Consider the following 17,401-nt stretch of genomic DNA (forward strand, 5'->3'; position numbering starts at 1 on the left):
TACTAAGTCTCCAGCTAAACCAGCAGTATGATCAGCATCAATTGGAAGATCAATTTTTTTAAGACACTATTGATAAGAGGATGAAAAGAAAGACACAACAGCCAAATGGTAACTGCAAAGAGTTTTGTTTTTTTTAAATTTGTACAATTTATATAAAACAAGGTGTAGCTGACAAGCAGCCCTCAACATGTGGTACTGCATCAGGAACTGGTATGAAAGTCATCAGACACGATTGTCAGGACTGGTGAAGGTCTTCTTGCCAACAGTGTGTGCTTTTCAGAGATGGGGTATGTCCATTCTAAACTTCCTGCAGCAAATTGCTCTCATTCCAAAATAAATTCATTAGTACGCACATTTCAGTCCATTGCAATTCCAAATTTTTCCTTGTTTTGTCTTTTGATTCTTGCAGCAAGATTCGCTCTTCACGTACAAAGCCATTAAAGTTGTTATATACAAAAGCAGTTCCGTTACATGTCAGTACTGGAGAATACACTCTCATGCTCACACACACACAACCAACAAAAAAAAAGTTTTTTTTTAGTATTTTCCAAACTGGCAACAAACCCAAGAAAAAGATCAGAATCAACAATATCTTGCATTGGGATGAAAATGGACACAGCAGTTTATTAGGACCCAATTGGTATATTAATCTGCTGAAAATTTAGCAATTTGCAACAATATTAAAAGAAAAGAAAGACAGCGACCACACTGACCAAATCAGTGAGAGCAGTTTGTTGTCGGAGTCCATTGGCCAAAATTATAAATAAAATAATCACCAGCCTTAAAGGTGAGGAACGGAGTGTCAATGAATAAAGGACACCTTTGAATACATGCGGCCCCTTAATGCGACTCACAGGCTTGTCTGTGTTTTGAGCCGTTTCAATCATTGAGCTTTTGAGATGTTGGTTTTACTCTCTTGATGCTCAGAGGCATACAAAGAAAACTTACCATGATGAGCCTATATTGAGAGATTCAACTGTTTTTGGTTTAGGATTCCTTTTGAAAGAAGATGGGTTTTATATTGTGTGTCATGGTGACCTTTCTCCAAATTTTTTGCATGATAGCTAAAAGTATTAAATAACCCCCAAAGCAGCCTTTGCCATTTATAGTGCTGGGGGCCCCAGATGAAGCAGGAATGTCTAAACCTGAACTCATCCTGGACAGCTCATTAGGCTTGAGAGAAAAAGATTTTCTTTATCTTTTTTCTTTCTTTTTTCTTTTGAGGTGACCTGATCATGAAATTTAGAATATCTTAATCTCCAACAATTACAAAAGAATTTAAAAAAAATCTAAACAGACATCAAGGCACTACACTCTTTAGAAAATGGCACATAGCTGGTTAGGTAGACAGAGGTGGGCATGAAGTGGTCAAGACCCTGTGTTACTTTACATTGAAGTGCTGGCAGTATTTGTACCATCTTGTAAAAAGATCAGAAATACTACTAAAAGTCTTAAAAAAAAAACATGACAGGATTTTAGTTAATATTGCATGACAAACTCTCCGGAGCTGCCCAAGTGTAGGAAACATTTTTTAAATAAGACACAATCAGCTACCCTGCTCTGCCCCAAGCGCGTGCATGGCTGGAAGGTTAGAACTGTGCAGGAGCCCATTCAAGGCCGGCCTCCTTAGGCTCTTTGTATATTTGAAGCGAAGGTCACACTCCACACTGCACCTAACTTCTTTTACAGCATCTGATCGGGTCTTCTTTTCGGCTGCCTGGCCTTCACACGCAGCTTTATGGGACCATCATGGTTTCTAAACATCATATACACCCAGAGTCAACAATAGTAACATCAGCGTGACACAATTGACAAATTTTATTCAAATTTTTCAACCTCCCATGCAGCTGCCCCGGCGGAGGCATACATGGCAGTATTTCTGTGAACTACTAGCACCTGTCAATCAAACCCAGCCATTATGCTACCTGTCCCTTCAGTTAATGCGTAGCCTACAATGATACTGAAAGCTGTCAGATGCAAATAAATGAACTCAGCTTTCAGTCACATATGAGCACACCCGGCTAGCACCATCGTCTTATGCCATCATATTCCAGGCAACTATTTTAAAAACCTCCTGTGATTGCAAAATTCAGATATGTGCTTCAGGTGTGAAAAGGTAACCGCAAACTTCTTGTACCGGCTGATTTTCTACTTCAGTACCCACCCTGTTGCATTCATTTAAATAAATTCACAGACACACTTGTGTATGTGTGTTTTGCTAAATGTAGATTCAGAGAAAATCTCTAGGGTGATCTGAAATCCATCAGGTGCTTTGATTTTGTACCTTTGTGACAGAAACATTTGGATCAACTCTACTGTTGCGCTTTAGCGAGAGCTAATAACTGAAACGTCCCCACACGCGTGGCTTCAATACTTGTTCGTAACCATAGTAATCAGTGTTAGGACTACATTTACTGACTGAGCTGTGACAAACAAGTAGTCCCTGTCCCAAAAGCTTGTCAACCTCCCAAATATTTAAATTAAATCCCATAAGTCTTCACTTTTGTCTACCGTCTAGTCTCAGCTGGATGAGCTTCCAAAATTGATCTTCTCAATATTAATGTCTAGGAGACTGGGTCTTCTTATATTTGGTACAACAAGCAACAATTAAAATGATTAATTTAGAAAAAAAAATGAAGATTTCATTTTAACTTTCTTAATTGTCTACTTTGTTTTTATACAAATACTTAAAAATGGCTTGTTCTTTTTTTTTTTTCTTCTTCTTTTCTTTAAGACAGATAGGTCTTTGGGCCCGAGCTGCATTGCCATGCAGAGACAACGTACCAAAGTCAGTTTGGAGTTAAGCACCCGTGAGTTGGAAACAAAACAAAACAAAAAAGGCCATGATTAAACACAGGCATGCCGACTCAAAGCCGCAATTCCCGGAGCTGATTTTCTCCTTCAGCTGGTGTCTGGCGTCTTCAGCTTCTTCAACGCCTACAGCTCCTACAATTGTCTTTTTGGGGGTTGGAAGGCCTTGAGGGGAAAGCGCTGCGGGTCTCTGGCTTGGGAGTGATTCTGTACATGTCTCATGTAAAGAGGCAGAGTGGTGGAGACCCACATCCTCTCTGGCTCGCAGTCACGTCTCCACCCTCCTGCCTGTCACAGAGCACTCGGGTGCATGATGGAGGCAGAAGGGTGGAGGTTGGGCGCTGGGGTCAGAAGGTCTCTGAGTCCTCCGAGTCATTTTCTGTGGTCCCCTCACTGGAGGGTCCGGAGGGGTTCCTGGGGCTGCGTGGCCCCCGAGGGCCGGCGGACGGGCCTTTACCCACCTTGTGGGGCAGCTGCCTCAGCAAGGAACCTGGGGAGGGGGCCCCGGAACTGAAAGGGGAGCAGAAAGGCATCATGGTAGCCAGAATGAGAGCCAGACAGTCAGCCACCTCCCTGCTGGGAGCGCAAGCCAGAGCAGGAGTCAGACCTGAGAGAGAGAGAGAGAGAGAGAGAGAGAGAGAGACAGAGACAGAGAGAGAGAGACAGACAGAGAGACAGAGAGACAGAGAGACAGAGAGACAGAGAGAGAGAGGGAGAGAGAGAGAGTGAGAGTGAGAGTGAGAGTGAGAGTGAGAGTGAGAGTGAGAGTGAGAGAGAGGGAGAGGGAGAGGGAGAGGGAGAGAGAGAGAGAGAGAGAGAGAGAGAGGGAGAGGGAGAGGGAGAGGGAGAGAGAGAGGGAGAGGGAGAGGGAGAGGGAGAGGGAGAGAGGGAGAGGGAGAGGGAGAGGGAGAGGGAGAGGGAGAGGGAGAGGGAGAGGGAGAGGGAGAGGGAGAGGGAGGCAAGGGATGGCAAAGCAGAAACAGGAGCAGGGGACAAAGGAGGGGTGGAGCAGCATTCCGTTAGTGACCAGCCAGCTGACGCTGTATGCAAACACATGGTTGGGGGGCAGTGCAGGCTTGTTGCAGTTTAAATACACTCTTTGCCTTCACGACATAACCATGTACATCGGATTTACTTAATACAGCAACTCTGGTGTTTACTCAGCCGTTACGAAGCTGCTAATTTAACAGTTTCATTTATAACTTCTCCTTCTCCTTTCAGCTTTTCCCTTCAAGGGTCGCCACAGCGAATCAACCTTATCCATCTATCCCAATTCTCTGTATCCTCTCCTCTCTCACCAGCTCCCTTCATATCCTCTCCCAATAGATCCATAAATCTTCTCTTTAGTCTTCCTCTAGACCTCCAATTCTAGCATCTGTCTACCAATATATCGACCATCCCTCTTCTGTACATGGCCCAACCATTTCAGTCTGGTTTCTCTAATCTTCTCTCCTAAACATCTAACATGTGTTGTTCCCCTGTTCTCCTGATCCTATCCATTTGTAACAATGCTGTCACTGTATTTCATATATTACGATGAAGGCAAGTGCATTAAAAGTGGAACTGACACAGCGGGCAAAGGCCAACGGCTCATAAACACAGAGGCGACCGGGGTTTCCACTTTTGGGGAGCGAAAACTTGAAGTTTAGTTATCATTAGACCCTTTTAAGGGATTTCTGTGAATCAAATTGGTTCGATCCACTCTTATATGCGTGCTGTCCACGCCAATAACACATAGGCAGGTCACGCTGTGACCTGTCACCTCATTTTAGTGTCACTCGGAGAATTAATCCCTGTGTCTAGTGGAAACCCTGATCCGTAGATGGCGGTTCATGCCGGAGTGCCGTGCATTCCTGCGCACCGAAACATAGCGAGCAAAGCCTTGGAAGAAAGCCTGGGTGTGGGTCCATACCGTTCTCATCCACCGTCTGGATGTTGGCTCCTCGGGACAGAAGCTCCTGCACCGCCTGCTTCAGCCCGCTCCGAGCCGCCAGGTGGAGAGGCCTGGCAGACACAGGCGGCTGTAAAATTCTCTAGCATACTACCAGGATCGGATTATATTCATACCATTTCTGCCTTTAATGTATGTATCTTTTGTAGCATACTCACGTTTGCAGCGCTGCATTCGTGATGTTGACATGCGCAGAGTCTTGTAGCTTTTCCAGGATCAGCAACACGCACTCTTCCTTTCCCTGTCGGTTGAACACAATGTGACATGATCTTGAGCAGATGGATGAAAACTAAGAAAGCTTTCTGGCAACACTTATCGTTAGGACTAGGCTAGTCCCTACTCAGGCTTACTCTTCTGAGGGATATCCCAAGATGCACCTCTGTGATTCCTCCCATTCTTATCCCGCCTACACTCATGTCCCTTCATCAGTGCACAAAAGTAACCTCATATCTTCTTTTTTCTCTTCACTCTTTCATTTCCCTGGCTCTCAGGGGTGTGGCTTGACCTCCTGCAGAGGTCTTGCCTGGCACCCACTATTTTTATTTCTTCTAAGAATATTCCCACAATTCTTGTAGCATATGAGCTATTTACATGTGATCGGTCCAGGCAGAAGGCTGCCCACATGAGCTGGGATCTGTCCTAGGTTTCCTGCCCCAGTAAAATGCAGTGTGGTTCCCCACTGCATTTGCACAGTGCACACTCTTGGGAAGAGTGGTGGTCCAAAGCTGCCCCCCATTCAAAGTGACTAAAATCAGAGTAAAAATATGTGACATGGGGACTCAATCACCAGCTTTAGTTTTACGGCAAAGCAAGATATTGTTCACATGACCTCTGGGTTTTAAAAAGAATTAAGAGGCGGGTAATTAAGTGGTTATAACATTTTGGACAGCTAAATTCCTGTCGGACAAATCCTACATATTCATCACATTGATTCTTTAAGGTCCTAATGCTTTATGTGTGGAGGGCAGAGATAAGAATAATCACATGGACAGAGAAACATGTCCAATCAGACAAGTATTTAACTTCAGCTATTTAGAGCTGTTTTTCTCAATAGTCATTTGTGCAGTAGGCACATCAACAACGGCGACAAATTGAAAATTCTTTGAAAACACAGTGCCATCCTCAAGGGCTGCCATGATGGCCAAGCTTGTTCAAAGGGTATAGTTTTTTTTGTGCAGTTTAACCCGTAATAATAATATTAAACAAAATGAGTTTTAGTCTTAGTGGCACTTTTCGGTCTCAGGGAAGAGGGACGAAACATGATATTCATAAAGAATCTTTCTGTATCACTGTAACTTTCTGGGGAGAGGAACTGCGTACGGCTCCGGGATCTAATAATAGATCTAACAAACATTAGCATTTCTGGTCCTGGAGTGTATTGGTGCGTGTATGTCATAAACCTGTGTTTTGTTTTGTTTTTTCTTAAAACTTCCAACTGGGATGCGGTCTGAGTTCTGACTAATCACCCCTCGGAGGATATCAAATGACCATTTTCTCCCGCTGAGTTACTAACATCCACCACAAAACCAGGCTTCATAAAACAGCCAGATGAGCATGTGTATGTGCACGTGTGTATGTCACATAACATCTCTTGATGTTGTGGCGCCCTCTTGGGGACACTTACATTCTTGCACGCTAGGTGCAGGGCGGTGTTACCATCTTTGTCGGTCATGCTGAGGTTGTCACCAGGGATGGTAAGAAGCACCTCTAAGGACAAAACACCAACATTGCAGAATTTATCCTCATTTTCCTTTGAATCACCATTTTATTTCTTTAAGAAGTTCTGTAAATACTCTTTGGTACTCCTTTCTCATAGAAATGCTGAAATAAACAAGTCAGTAAGCCTCGTACCAAGTGCCAAGACCCTTCCCTTCTCGGCTGCCATCATCAGTGCTGTGTGCCCCGATTGGTCCACGGCGTCCACAGGTGCATTATGGGAGAGCAGCAGCTGGATGCAGTCCACGTGACCCGAAAAGGCTGCAGCATGGAGGGGGGTCCTACGAGGCGAAGCAAGCGAGGAGAATAGAACAAAGCCAATCATTCACGCCCACACACACACACACACACACACACACACACACACACACACACACTGGTCTTACCGGTCCTTGGCATCCCTGCAGCTGGCGATATCCGACCCCATCGCCTCCAGCAGCAGCGACGCACATGGCTCATGGTCATTCACCCTGTTGGTGCGAAGAGGTTACTACAGGTTGGAACCTACAAGACACTTTTAGAAATTTGCACTTGTGACTCCTGTGGGGAAAAGAGAAAACACCTCCACCCTCCAGCAGTAAATGTCACCGTGAATGCACCCGCAGATAATTCCAAATTAATATTTATGGACAGAGTCATTGATGGGGACTTACACTGCGCAGTGCAGGGGGGTGAAGGGGTTTCCATCGATACAGCGGCAACCTTTTTGCTCCAGCAGAACTTCTACACACCCTTCATGACCTACAGGAGCAAAGGTTGGGTTCAGTGTGTATGTGTGTTTCAGTATATACTGCACCGAGCAGGCGGAGGTGAATAAGTAAGAGCTGCTCTATGGATACCAAACTAACCGTAGTAGCAGGCCCAGTGCAGGGGCGTGTACCCGTTGTGGTCTCGGAGGGGGGGCAGGGAGGGCGGATCGGCGCAGGCGATGCTCAGGAGCTCGCCCAGCCAAGAGGTGTGGCCTCGCGCGGCAGCCAGGTGGATGGCAGTGCGACCCCGCGAGTCCCCGAGCAGGACGGAAGCCTCCTGCTCCAGCAGACACTGAATACACTCCTCCTGACCACAGAGTAGCTGCAGACACCAGTGATGTGTTCACAACCAGGAAGCTCTTTCTTGGGGATGCTGCTTCATGGACAGCACGATTCACAAAAGGCAGTAGTAACATTCTGAGCGGAAATGGTTTGACTACCATGCAATGATAAACAACACAGGAAGACTAAGTCTATGAATACTGTAATACATATTAGTAGTCATCAGTATGTACCAATTGATAACAATCCCATTTACATGCAGACATTTCTGTAAATCAGTGATGATAAAGAACTATGTGAATGTCTAATAAAAAGCATGGCTCACCCCAAGATGCAGTGCTGTCAGGCCGCGGCCATCGGTCACGTTGACGTTGGCTTCCCTCTCCAGCAGCAGTGACACAGCGTCCACGTGACCCCCCGCCACAGCCAGCATCAGAGGGGTCCTGCGTACGGACAAAGCGGCAAGGGATGAGTGTACGGATTTGGGTATGACGAACATTTGTGCGCCTGGAACAAACAACGGGTGTTACTCACTGCCCCTGAGAGTCGGCCATGTCGATTAAATCTGCACTGTCCGACTCATCCAGCAGGAGGCGCAAACAGGTTGTGTGACCATTCATCACTGAGGGGGAGGGAGAAGTATTAGGAATCAGTTACATGAGGATTAAGAAGTAAACATATTGGCAATCGGGAGAATCGCCAAATATTAATTACTGGAAGAAACATTTAATGCAACCTCCATGTATATCATCATGCTTTCAAAGAGATTGATCGGTATTGATCCATACAGAAACACGTGATATCAAATTGTGTAAAAGAGAATGATGCCTACCTGCCAGGTGCACAGGGGTACGCCTGTAGTGTTTGTCTGTGGTGCGTGGTGACGCCCCCTGGCTGAGAAGGGTATGAACACAGTCAGTGTGACCCCGCAGGGCAGCCAGAGCCAGTGGGGTCCTGCCCGCCTCGTCACCCTGGTCCACCTCCCTCTGCCCCTGCAGCAGGACCTCGAGTGCCTGAGCGTGGCCGTGATAAGCCTGCAGACACGCACTCAGTCAGTTCATACAATACCACACACCCTCAAGAGTTATCTATTGCTCTGTTTTTACATAAACATATAGAAACTGAGTGATAGAAAATGTCCCAGAATAAGCAAAAAAAAACCACATCGTTCTAGTGAAATGTGCAATGAGAGTTTATATTTGACTATATAAAGACATTGTCCGTGAAGCCCAATTAGCATTCACAAATATCAAATTCATCAAGTCACACCAGTTGAGTAAGATTTTAAGCAGTCACAGCAGGAGACCGAGAATGAGTCACCAGGTGAAGTGGCATGGGATGGAGAGGAGGAACCAGCCCAAGAATTTTGCTTGTGTAGTTTAGCATATTTCAGACTTTACTAGTATAGAGGACAGCGGCTTCAGGAAATGCATCTGATCTCAAACACCATTCCAATCTTTGGATGTTTTTTTACAAATTGATATACCGGTACATCATATCTTTATAGCGTTTAGAATAAATTATGACTGAATAAATTGAATAAATGACAGTTGGACCGAATTTTAGGGGACTATTACACATCAGCATAATCACCTTGTCTGTAAAACATCCCATATGATACAGTTTAAATTTGTCAAATAATAGACACTCAAGGTGATCAACTATTCATTTATCTTCATCTCCAAACCAGCTTGACATATTTCCTGAATAACTGAGTAATCTGACTCTTGCAGCAGTTAAAATCTTAAATTGAGTTGGAATTATGAGGTAAATGACAACAAAACACCTGAAATTGTGTCTTGTACAGAATAAAGAGAGGCTGGGTGTCATATCTAAAAATGCCCGGCCATTTATCAAGTATTGAAAGTTGAAACACTTTTAACTCCTTTCCTTGATCAGGTTTTGGACACGTTTTCATACAATGGAAGACATTAGTATGTTTGTGTGTCTCACAGCAAGGTGCAGGGGGCTCCTGGCGTTGTGGGCTTCTGGGTCATCTTGGTGACTGTCGTCTTTGTCCAGCAGCTGTGGGTCAAAATGACAAGCTTTTACCTTATATGAAACTCTTTCCTGATTTCACCATGACATTTTCGGCCATACAATTAAGGCCAGTGTCAGTGCAAACCAGGGAGAAAACCTGGAATGTTGTTGCGTGACGCGCCAGGGAAATGTGATCAAGCAACAGATGGAGAAAATGCCTGGAGTTGCAATCCAAACTTATAACAAATTTCTTCCATGTGGCCTGAGGATCTCAGCATGTGGTGTGTGTGTGTGTGTGTGTGTGTGTGTGTTAGTGTGTGTGTGTGTTTACATGTGATCACAAGTGGGTGAACTCACCAGCTCCAGACACTGCCTGTGTCCGTAGGCCGCGGCATAATGGACAGGACTGTAGCCCTGTTTGTCTTTAAGAGAGGCGATCGCTCCGCTCCGAAGCAGGAACTCTAAACATCTGGAAAACAAGAGGGCAACAGGCATTGGGCCGGCTGGTGGAACACACCTGAGCCACCGGAGCACACACTCCGGTGGCAGAATTTACACATAAGCTGATACCTCAATAAAAAAAAAAGATTAATAATAATAATTAATCCATCCATCCATTGTCTGCTGCTTATCCCACCAGTCAATTGCAGGGTCATATAAACAGACAGATAACCATTCATTCTCATGTCTGGTCAATTTTCCCAACTTTTCCAATTAACCCACTGCAGGATTTTGGAACCGAAGGAAACCCACACAGACACGGGGAAAACATACAAAGTCCACGGAGAAGGCATGTCTAATAAATTATATAATTATCATTATATCATGTCATAAATTAAAATCATTACCATTCATGATTATGATGATTTTAAATAGATTTTTTTTTTTCTAAATGGAAGAAATAAAAGGTTGACTCCTCAATGATGTTACATTGACAAGACTTCTATGTGCAGTATGTATGCAGTGATGTCTGTTTCGTTGCGTTTTACTGGGGAAGGGTGTGTTCATCTGTTTCAAATGAGTGAGGTGTATTACCTGTGCAGACACTCTTTAATAGACAAATGTCATTAACATTTTATCTTACTCAGACTGGCTGCTGAAAATTATTTCTGTGTGTGTAAGTGTGTGTGTGTGTATGCACGGCACATGCTTCTTAGTCTCTTCATGTACCCACAGTGCTGCCTCTTTCTCTCGCTCTGCTTGGACTCCTTCATTCTCTGGCTCCAGAGCAACACGGCGCCTTAGGGTGGGGGTGGGGGCAGAAAAACAGATGAACATAAAAACATGTACACAAAAAAGCCTTCTCTGCTGGTAGCTACTTATTTGGACACTGTGTAATTCCTGCGTCTAAGAGGCCATGTACTGCTAATGTTACCCCTGTATAACAAATATTATTAAGCTGCATATACATGTAAGGGAGCATTAAGACCTCAGACTGTGACTGGGAAAATACTGTACAGTGTCAAAAATGTTAAACATATTTGGAAGTGAGTCCATTAATCTCCAAAAGAATTTTTATTAAAATACTTAAAAAGGCCCGGGGAGCCAGGGAAAGGAAAGGCTGCAGAAGTGCAGTACTATTTCTTCGGTTCCATGGAGGAGCCCGGCTGCTGCCGCTTATGTAAACTCTGACCATTGAGTTACCGCAGTCCAAGCCACAGGAAACACATGCATTTATCACCATCTCAGTGCTTCTGTCGGACGTTATTGAGCTTTTCCGGGGGAAAGTCCCCTGAGACATTCAGAAAATAGGCCTGGACAACTGCGTTCATGTGTTTGTTCAGGCCGTGGTAGTCGTCTGAGAAGAAACCCCAACCCCGGTTCTGAGTAATATTTGGGAAGAGGCAGTTCAGATGTGTTGCTGCTGAACAACTAGCTATGGCAGAATAGAAAACGATGAGTTCAGTTTTTTTCTGGGTTTAGCTTAACAACATTTTGGAATGATGAGCTGTTGACAGTTTGTAACCAGATGAGGTTTTTGGTGAAAACAATCTGCACTGAAAGCAAATGCCTCGTTTTGAGGCTCACAGCACAGGCACAAATATAACAACAGATTAAACAACATGAAGTTTGGGTGTGAAAATGATTGCTAAATCAGAAAGGTAGGTGTTCCTCTCATTCACAGAACATACAGAGACATACAACAATTCATCCTTTTATTCAAACGTATATACAGGAGAACATAAGCTTATGAATTGAAGTTGTTCTTTGACTCTGTTCCCAAACCAAATTGTTTCCCATTGAAATCAATGTAAATCCTGATGTTCTCCAGCCCAAAAAAACATACTGCACTCTTATGGAACTTTTATGGGTTTATTTGTGGCAAAACTACAGAAAGGAATTAAAAATAACTTTAACTATTATGGTGTGTCTGATGTTTTTCCTCTTCTTGCCAGAATTTGTCATAAGTGATTCCTTCACTAAATCAACATATGAGACCCTCACTAACACTAACGCTATTCTCCATCAAGCTGTCCTTCATTAATCCAAATTAAAAATAACTTTTCTGCTTCTTCTAAAACTTGAGACCTTTGCTTCGCTTATGTAGTCACCTCTTTCGCCACAACACCCGTCTTTAGCGTTTCCTTTTCTTTAGGATTGTACAGATGGTTGACTTAGCCATGTCGTAGTGCTTGGTGAGGTCTGTAACACCAACACCACTCTCACAATTAGGTATTATTCCCTTTTTCAGATCACCTGTAATTCTTAACTTCTTAACACCACTATGACCACCCTCATAGTGATCAGACACTGTAGGGAGGTTTGTAAGCGAAGGTTCTACTGTATAAAGGGACATAAAACCATTCAACCTTTCATACAAAGGACATACAGAGAAATAAAAAAAAAAAAGATTATGGATAAAACATAACGCCCTCTCAGGTAATATTTGGACATGTAACCATTCACTCATTCACACATCTGGGCAACTTAGAGTCTCCAATAAACCCAATACATATTTTTGGACTGTGGAAGGAACACAGAGAACCCGTAAAACCTTCTGAACCTACTTGGCGTGAGGCGGAAGCACTGACCACTGTCATTGCCCGGTTATGATATTTAATCACTACACCAAAAGCAATTATTGATTTATTGATCAGACGACAAGGAAGACAACGGTAATAAAAGGGAGAAAATGTCACCATGCCACAACTTAGAGATCAGGACAATGGCGGTTTCTCACCTCCTATCCAAGTCAGAGGCTGCAGCGTAGTGAAGAGCAGAGCGCCCCCACTGGTCAGTGGCATTGATCGCAGTGCCGCAAGCCACCATAGTCTCCAGACACTGGTAGTGGCGGCTGGCAGCTGCATAGTGGAGGGGGGTCCTGAGGACAAGAGGCAAGGTGGTGAGATCTTGCGCCACCTCAGTAATGATTTAGGTTTGTGCGGGGGAAAAAGGGGGCTCTGATCAATTCACTCATATGTGACCACTGTGAAGCAGGTTCAAAAGGACAGATCCAGATTGTTGTTTTTATTTTGAAATCCATCTCGAGTCAGACGTTGGATTTTCTGCCCAATTGGGCCTGTTGCCTTTGACCGTTTAAACTTTCATTGCTTCATGCCTTGCTGGAAGCGAAAATCCAAAGTCCTCACCGTGTCAAATATAAATCCCAAGGTTTATTTGCCCAGCAGGAGATTTTAGCGTCTGAGTCAGTCTCGATAATGCAAAATTCCTACTTTCTCCATAAATCTGTGTTTAGTCAACGACTACAAAAGAACCAAAGGACACTTTTGGAAGGCACACATTTTGCCAAACACATCTTTGCTGCTTATGAGTTTTTTTTAACAAAATAATGCATTTATGTCTCTGTACAGCTTTGCGCTGTTTCCTTCATTTAGTTGAGCTGTGCATACAGAGCACCGCCTTTCAATCAGATGACCTGAACTGTTCCTGGTATGTGACTTACAAGATATTTCCTGTCTGAATCAGGGAATTTGAGAATTTTTCATTGTCTGCAATTTGAAACAATGCAAATTGTCACAGAGTGCTGGTTATTTTGCTTCAAGTATGTTGTTCAATTCTGCGGGGGATTAGTACTATTTAAAAAGGGGGGAAGTCAGTTCTCCTACCTGCCACAGTTGTCCCTCCGATTATGCTCTCCGCCACTGCTCAGGAGCAACTTGACACACTCAACATTACTGCAAATAAAAAAGAAACACCTTACTGAGAAGTCTCAAAATGTTGCCTTTTTTAAAATGTATTTATCAATTACTATTTTTTGTATGTCTCTGTAAGCTGTCTCCCATTTTGTTGTATGTTGTAGCATTGTCAAGTGGGACTGTCAGGCCTCTGTTGCTATTAGTCTGGTGTGAAGTGAGTGTACAAAGTAAGAATTTCATTTCATTGTCTGAATCACCATATTCTTACAGTGTATGAAAATAAAAATCATGAATCTTGACTCAAGTGCACTTAAACTATGCTAAGACGACCTCAGCTTGAAATCACAATGTTTTCTCACGTTTTTAAAATGAGGAAACTCAAACAGTGTCATCACTGTTATATTTTAAATTTGTCTTTGTCTTTCAGCCTTCTTTAAAGGGGTGTGTGTTATCACTGTCGCACTCACCCTCCGGCGGCAGCAGCATGTAGACACGTCCTTCCCAAACTGTCTGGTGTGTCGATCTGGAAGCCTGCAGACAGGACCGAGTCGTTACACACTATGCTAAACCTCCGAGCTGACCAGGTGACGGCAGGGAAGGCCGGACAACAGACCGCAGCAGCACAGACAGACAGGAAGAGGGGGGAGATGGGGAGATAAAGACAGGTGTTAGTGCAGCAGGGGGAAGGAAGCTAGATGATTTGGCCATGCAGATGCGGGGAAAACACTCCGTCAACTCCATGTTACACACACACACACACACACACACACACACACACACACACACACACACACACACACACACACACACACACACACACACACACACACACCTGCTGACAGCTGACATGCAATAAGGCCAGTGTCCAAATTTTTCTCTAGCAATTTCAGAATCTCTCGGAAAACTAAAGCAACTTAAAGTCACCTAGCCCCACCTGAAGGCCATGCAAATGGAGAGATCACATGACAACAAAAAATGCAATCACTGGCTGATTTTTTATTTGGAGTACACCCAGGGGGTTTCAGTGCTGCAGCTTCCTCCAAAACAACTGAAGTGAGTCGATAGCGGTTTTCAAACATGATAGGGGAGAAAATAAATGAACCCCATAATTGCCACCTATGTCCTATGCCTTACTAAAACAAGATACATATTATGAGTTTTCAAGGTTTTTCTTTTTACATGTTTAAATATTGGTCACAAATAATTTTGCAGGAAGTTCCAACACTGGACTGTTTTGGAAGACATTGGATGACCTTCTTATACTATGGGGATCAATGGGTCATGAATGAATTTTTTTTTTTTTTTTTTTTTTGATTTTGATATCTTATTCTTTATTCATTCACTGCCTGTACCAATTACCCTGCACAGGTGCCTGGAGACAGACATTGTGCGATTCGTCCAGGTTAAGCCCGACATCTCATCTCTCAATCACAGGGCCACTCATGGTGGCCACAAACCACTGACTTTCTAGCTCCATTCAGAGTCTTCCGAGGGGAGAAGAATGAGATCTTGAAGAGAGCCAAGCTATGTTTAAATATCAGCAAGAGACAGGAAACATTAAATAGCCGGTCCCTGAAGACGATAAATACTTGGCAAACACTTGAGTGTTTTTTTTTGCCTCAAAAAGGTGTTTCTTGTCAGGTGATTTTACACACTAACACACCAACACTGACAGGGGCTATCTTTATCAGAAGCAAGCCTAACTATTATCAAGAGTTCAGCGGCATTACAGAAAATATTTTAGAAGGAACTGTTGAATTTGTGCAGTCCTGATTTGTTCTCTGGCCCATTTAGTCTCTGGACTCCTTGGACTCGACTCCAGGCCAACTGGAAATATTTTATCAACCACTTGGGCTAGAAAGAGAACATATCTGTCTTTCCATCGCGAGCCACGAGCCCATCAAAAGTTCCTGACGACCAACTCTTTGTTTTTTTAAATTGATTAATATCCTTATCACAAAATAAACAAAATGCTAATTTTTTTCATCCAAGCGTTTTACAGGTTCCTCTGGGACCAAACAGTGGGACTTTGGATGTCTGTGGAGCATCTGTTTCAGGAGGACAGGAATAGAAGGATGGTTTCTGCATGTTTACATATAATCAAAGGCACACTTAAGTAAAAATCCAAACAAAATAAGGGTGGAGCAGAAAGTCAGGATGTCCTCCAATGAGGACATTTGTTCTGCTTATACTCCCTAAAGGTGGAAATCATTAGCAGTGGTTTTCAGTGTTGTTCAGGAGCAGTTTCTCGCGCATCCACAATTGAGCTTGTAAGCAGCAGGAGGAGGCCACATGATGAACCCAGCAGGAAATTATTTTTGAAAATAAAAGGCTCTGATGACAACACAACTATCATGTTCAGATCTGCTGATGAATGTGTTTCGGATATCGTGGCAACTTATCTGCTTTTGGACAGAAAAGTTCCAAGAACTTGATACTAAGAACTGGATTTGAACAGGATGTAAGGGAAGAAATTCATGTTCTGCATGGTTTGAATAATAACCATGGATTATTAAATGGGTTTGAGTGTTTTTATTTTCTCCCAGTGCTGCTTCAGGTTGCAACCCCCCCCCCCATGTCAGCTAACTGTGTACTTATTTTGGTAAGAATGTTTCTATGCCGCTGCTACGTAGCAGGCCAGACGAGCTTGGATCTCTTCATCGGTCTGTTTCTCACTGGTTCTGACCATCATTGTCAGAAGATGGATGACACAGCCACTAACCAGTGGCTGCAATAGTTTTTAAAAATTGTGTTCCATCTGACAGTTTCTGGCCACTCACAAGCTAAAACAGCACAATTCAATTATAACCAGCCCAAAATATTAACTTGGCTGAAACATGAGTGAAACCATAAAACCATAAAACCCGTTACATTCTCATATGTAACGGGAAAGGTGTCAGGAGCCTCCAAAGCTTTTTGCATGCAGCAAATCAAAGACAACACAATTGGACACCAAATCTGCTTAGAAACTTGGGGATTTAAATAAGAGCCATAGAAAAAACACCAATTAAGCCTATTCACAAATAATTGGATTTTTACCAAAATATGTGCCTCAAATAAAAATGAACAAAGAATGAAAACAAATGAATGAAATCACTCAAAAAACAATTCAAATTCCAATGAATGAAGCAAAATTGAAAATGAACGTGAGTAATTGATAAAATGTGCAGACATAGACTACATATTTCGGTAGTTATTGTTGGTTGTCACAGTTTAGTGACATTAAAGGGAGCAGCATCAGGTACAGCGGTGGCCCTCTAAGGGACTGAATTCAAAGCCAAATTTGCCATCTCAAGACCTCTCTCATCAGTGACCACTTTGGACAGAACTAACATCAATCAAATATTTGTTTATTTTAAATTTTCTCCCACTAATCCGGCGAAACACTGTCCACAGTATGAAAGAAGTATCAATTAACTTATGAGTTCTATCAATCACCGAGCACCTACATCGTATGAATTCCTATGGAACCATAAACAACAACCTTGTCTCAGAACAGGAGCTCAAATGGCTCAAGGAATTGCGGTCCTGGTTCCTTCGCTGTCTGAATGCACAAAAAACAACCTGGTGTACAAAAAGGTTAAAGGAACTGAAAAAGTTCCAACAGTGTGAAATGAACTCTAGGGGTGCCCTTTGCATCAGTTGTAACAACTGATCTTTTTTTGACATGCGGATCCCCGTGTTTCATTCTGAAAGTACATTTACCCCATCTGTCAGTCCACTGATGCTATTTAGAGAAAGGGAAATGTGAAGTGGCATTTTAGGGTAGTTGAAACAAACTGCGGTTCATGCACTTGTAATAAACCTCAAAAATA

General features: G+C 43.3%; 1 protein-coding gene across 3 annotated transcripts in view; it reads right to left on the bottom strand.

Annotated features, from left to right (window-relative positions):
• Positions 1-108: 108 nt before the first annotated feature.
• The window catches only part of ankrd44 (ankyrin repeat domain 44), a 34,436-nt gene continuing 17,143 nt past the window's right edge, over positions 109-17,401 (bottom strand). The window contains exons 12-28 of one of the 3 annotated variants that reach the window (XM_086144813.1): positions 14,054-14,117; positions 13,557-13,625; positions 12,671-12,811; positions 10,664-10,729; positions 9,847-9,958; positions 9,463-9,534; positions 8,342-8,543; positions 8,044-8,131; positions 7,835-7,952; positions 7,327-7,549; positions 7,132-7,219; positions 6,865-6,948; positions 6,614-6,759; positions 6,387-6,469; positions 4,921-5,003; positions 4,724-4,815; positions 109-3,321 (exon numbers count right to left, since the gene is read on the bottom strand). In XM_086144813.1, the coding sequence (XP_086000939.1) occupies positions 3,290-3,321; positions 4,724-4,815; positions 4,921-5,003; positions 6,387-6,469; positions 6,614-6,759; positions 6,865-6,948; positions 7,132-7,219; positions 7,327-7,549; positions 7,835-7,952; positions 8,044-8,131; positions 8,342-8,543; positions 9,463-9,534; positions 9,847-9,958; positions 10,664-10,729; positions 12,671-12,811; positions 13,557-13,625; positions 14,054-14,117 (1,763 nt within the window). In that variant the 3' untranslated portion in view covers positions 109-3,289. Of the gene's footprint in view, positions 3,419-4,723; positions 4,816-4,920; positions 5,004-6,386; positions 6,470-6,613; positions 6,760-6,864; positions 6,949-7,131; positions 7,220-7,326; positions 7,550-7,834; positions 7,953-8,043; positions 8,132-8,341; positions 8,544-9,462; positions 9,535-9,846; positions 9,959-10,663; positions 10,730-12,670; positions 12,812-13,556; positions 13,626-14,053; positions 14,163-17,401 lie in introns of all 3 variants that reach the window. The other 2 variants (XM_086144812.1, XM_086144810.1) reach the window with 2 other exon arrangements.

The sequence above is a fragment of the Fistularia commersonii genome, chromosome 4 (assembly GCF_037954325.1).
Source record: "Fistularia commersonii isolate RoL2024-O1a breed Wild chromosome 4, RoL_Fcom_v1.0, whole genome shotgun sequence".
NCBI classification, from domain to species: domain Eukaryota; kingdom Metazoa; phylum Chordata; class Actinopteri; order Syngnathiformes; family Fistulariidae; genus Fistularia; species Fistularia commersonii.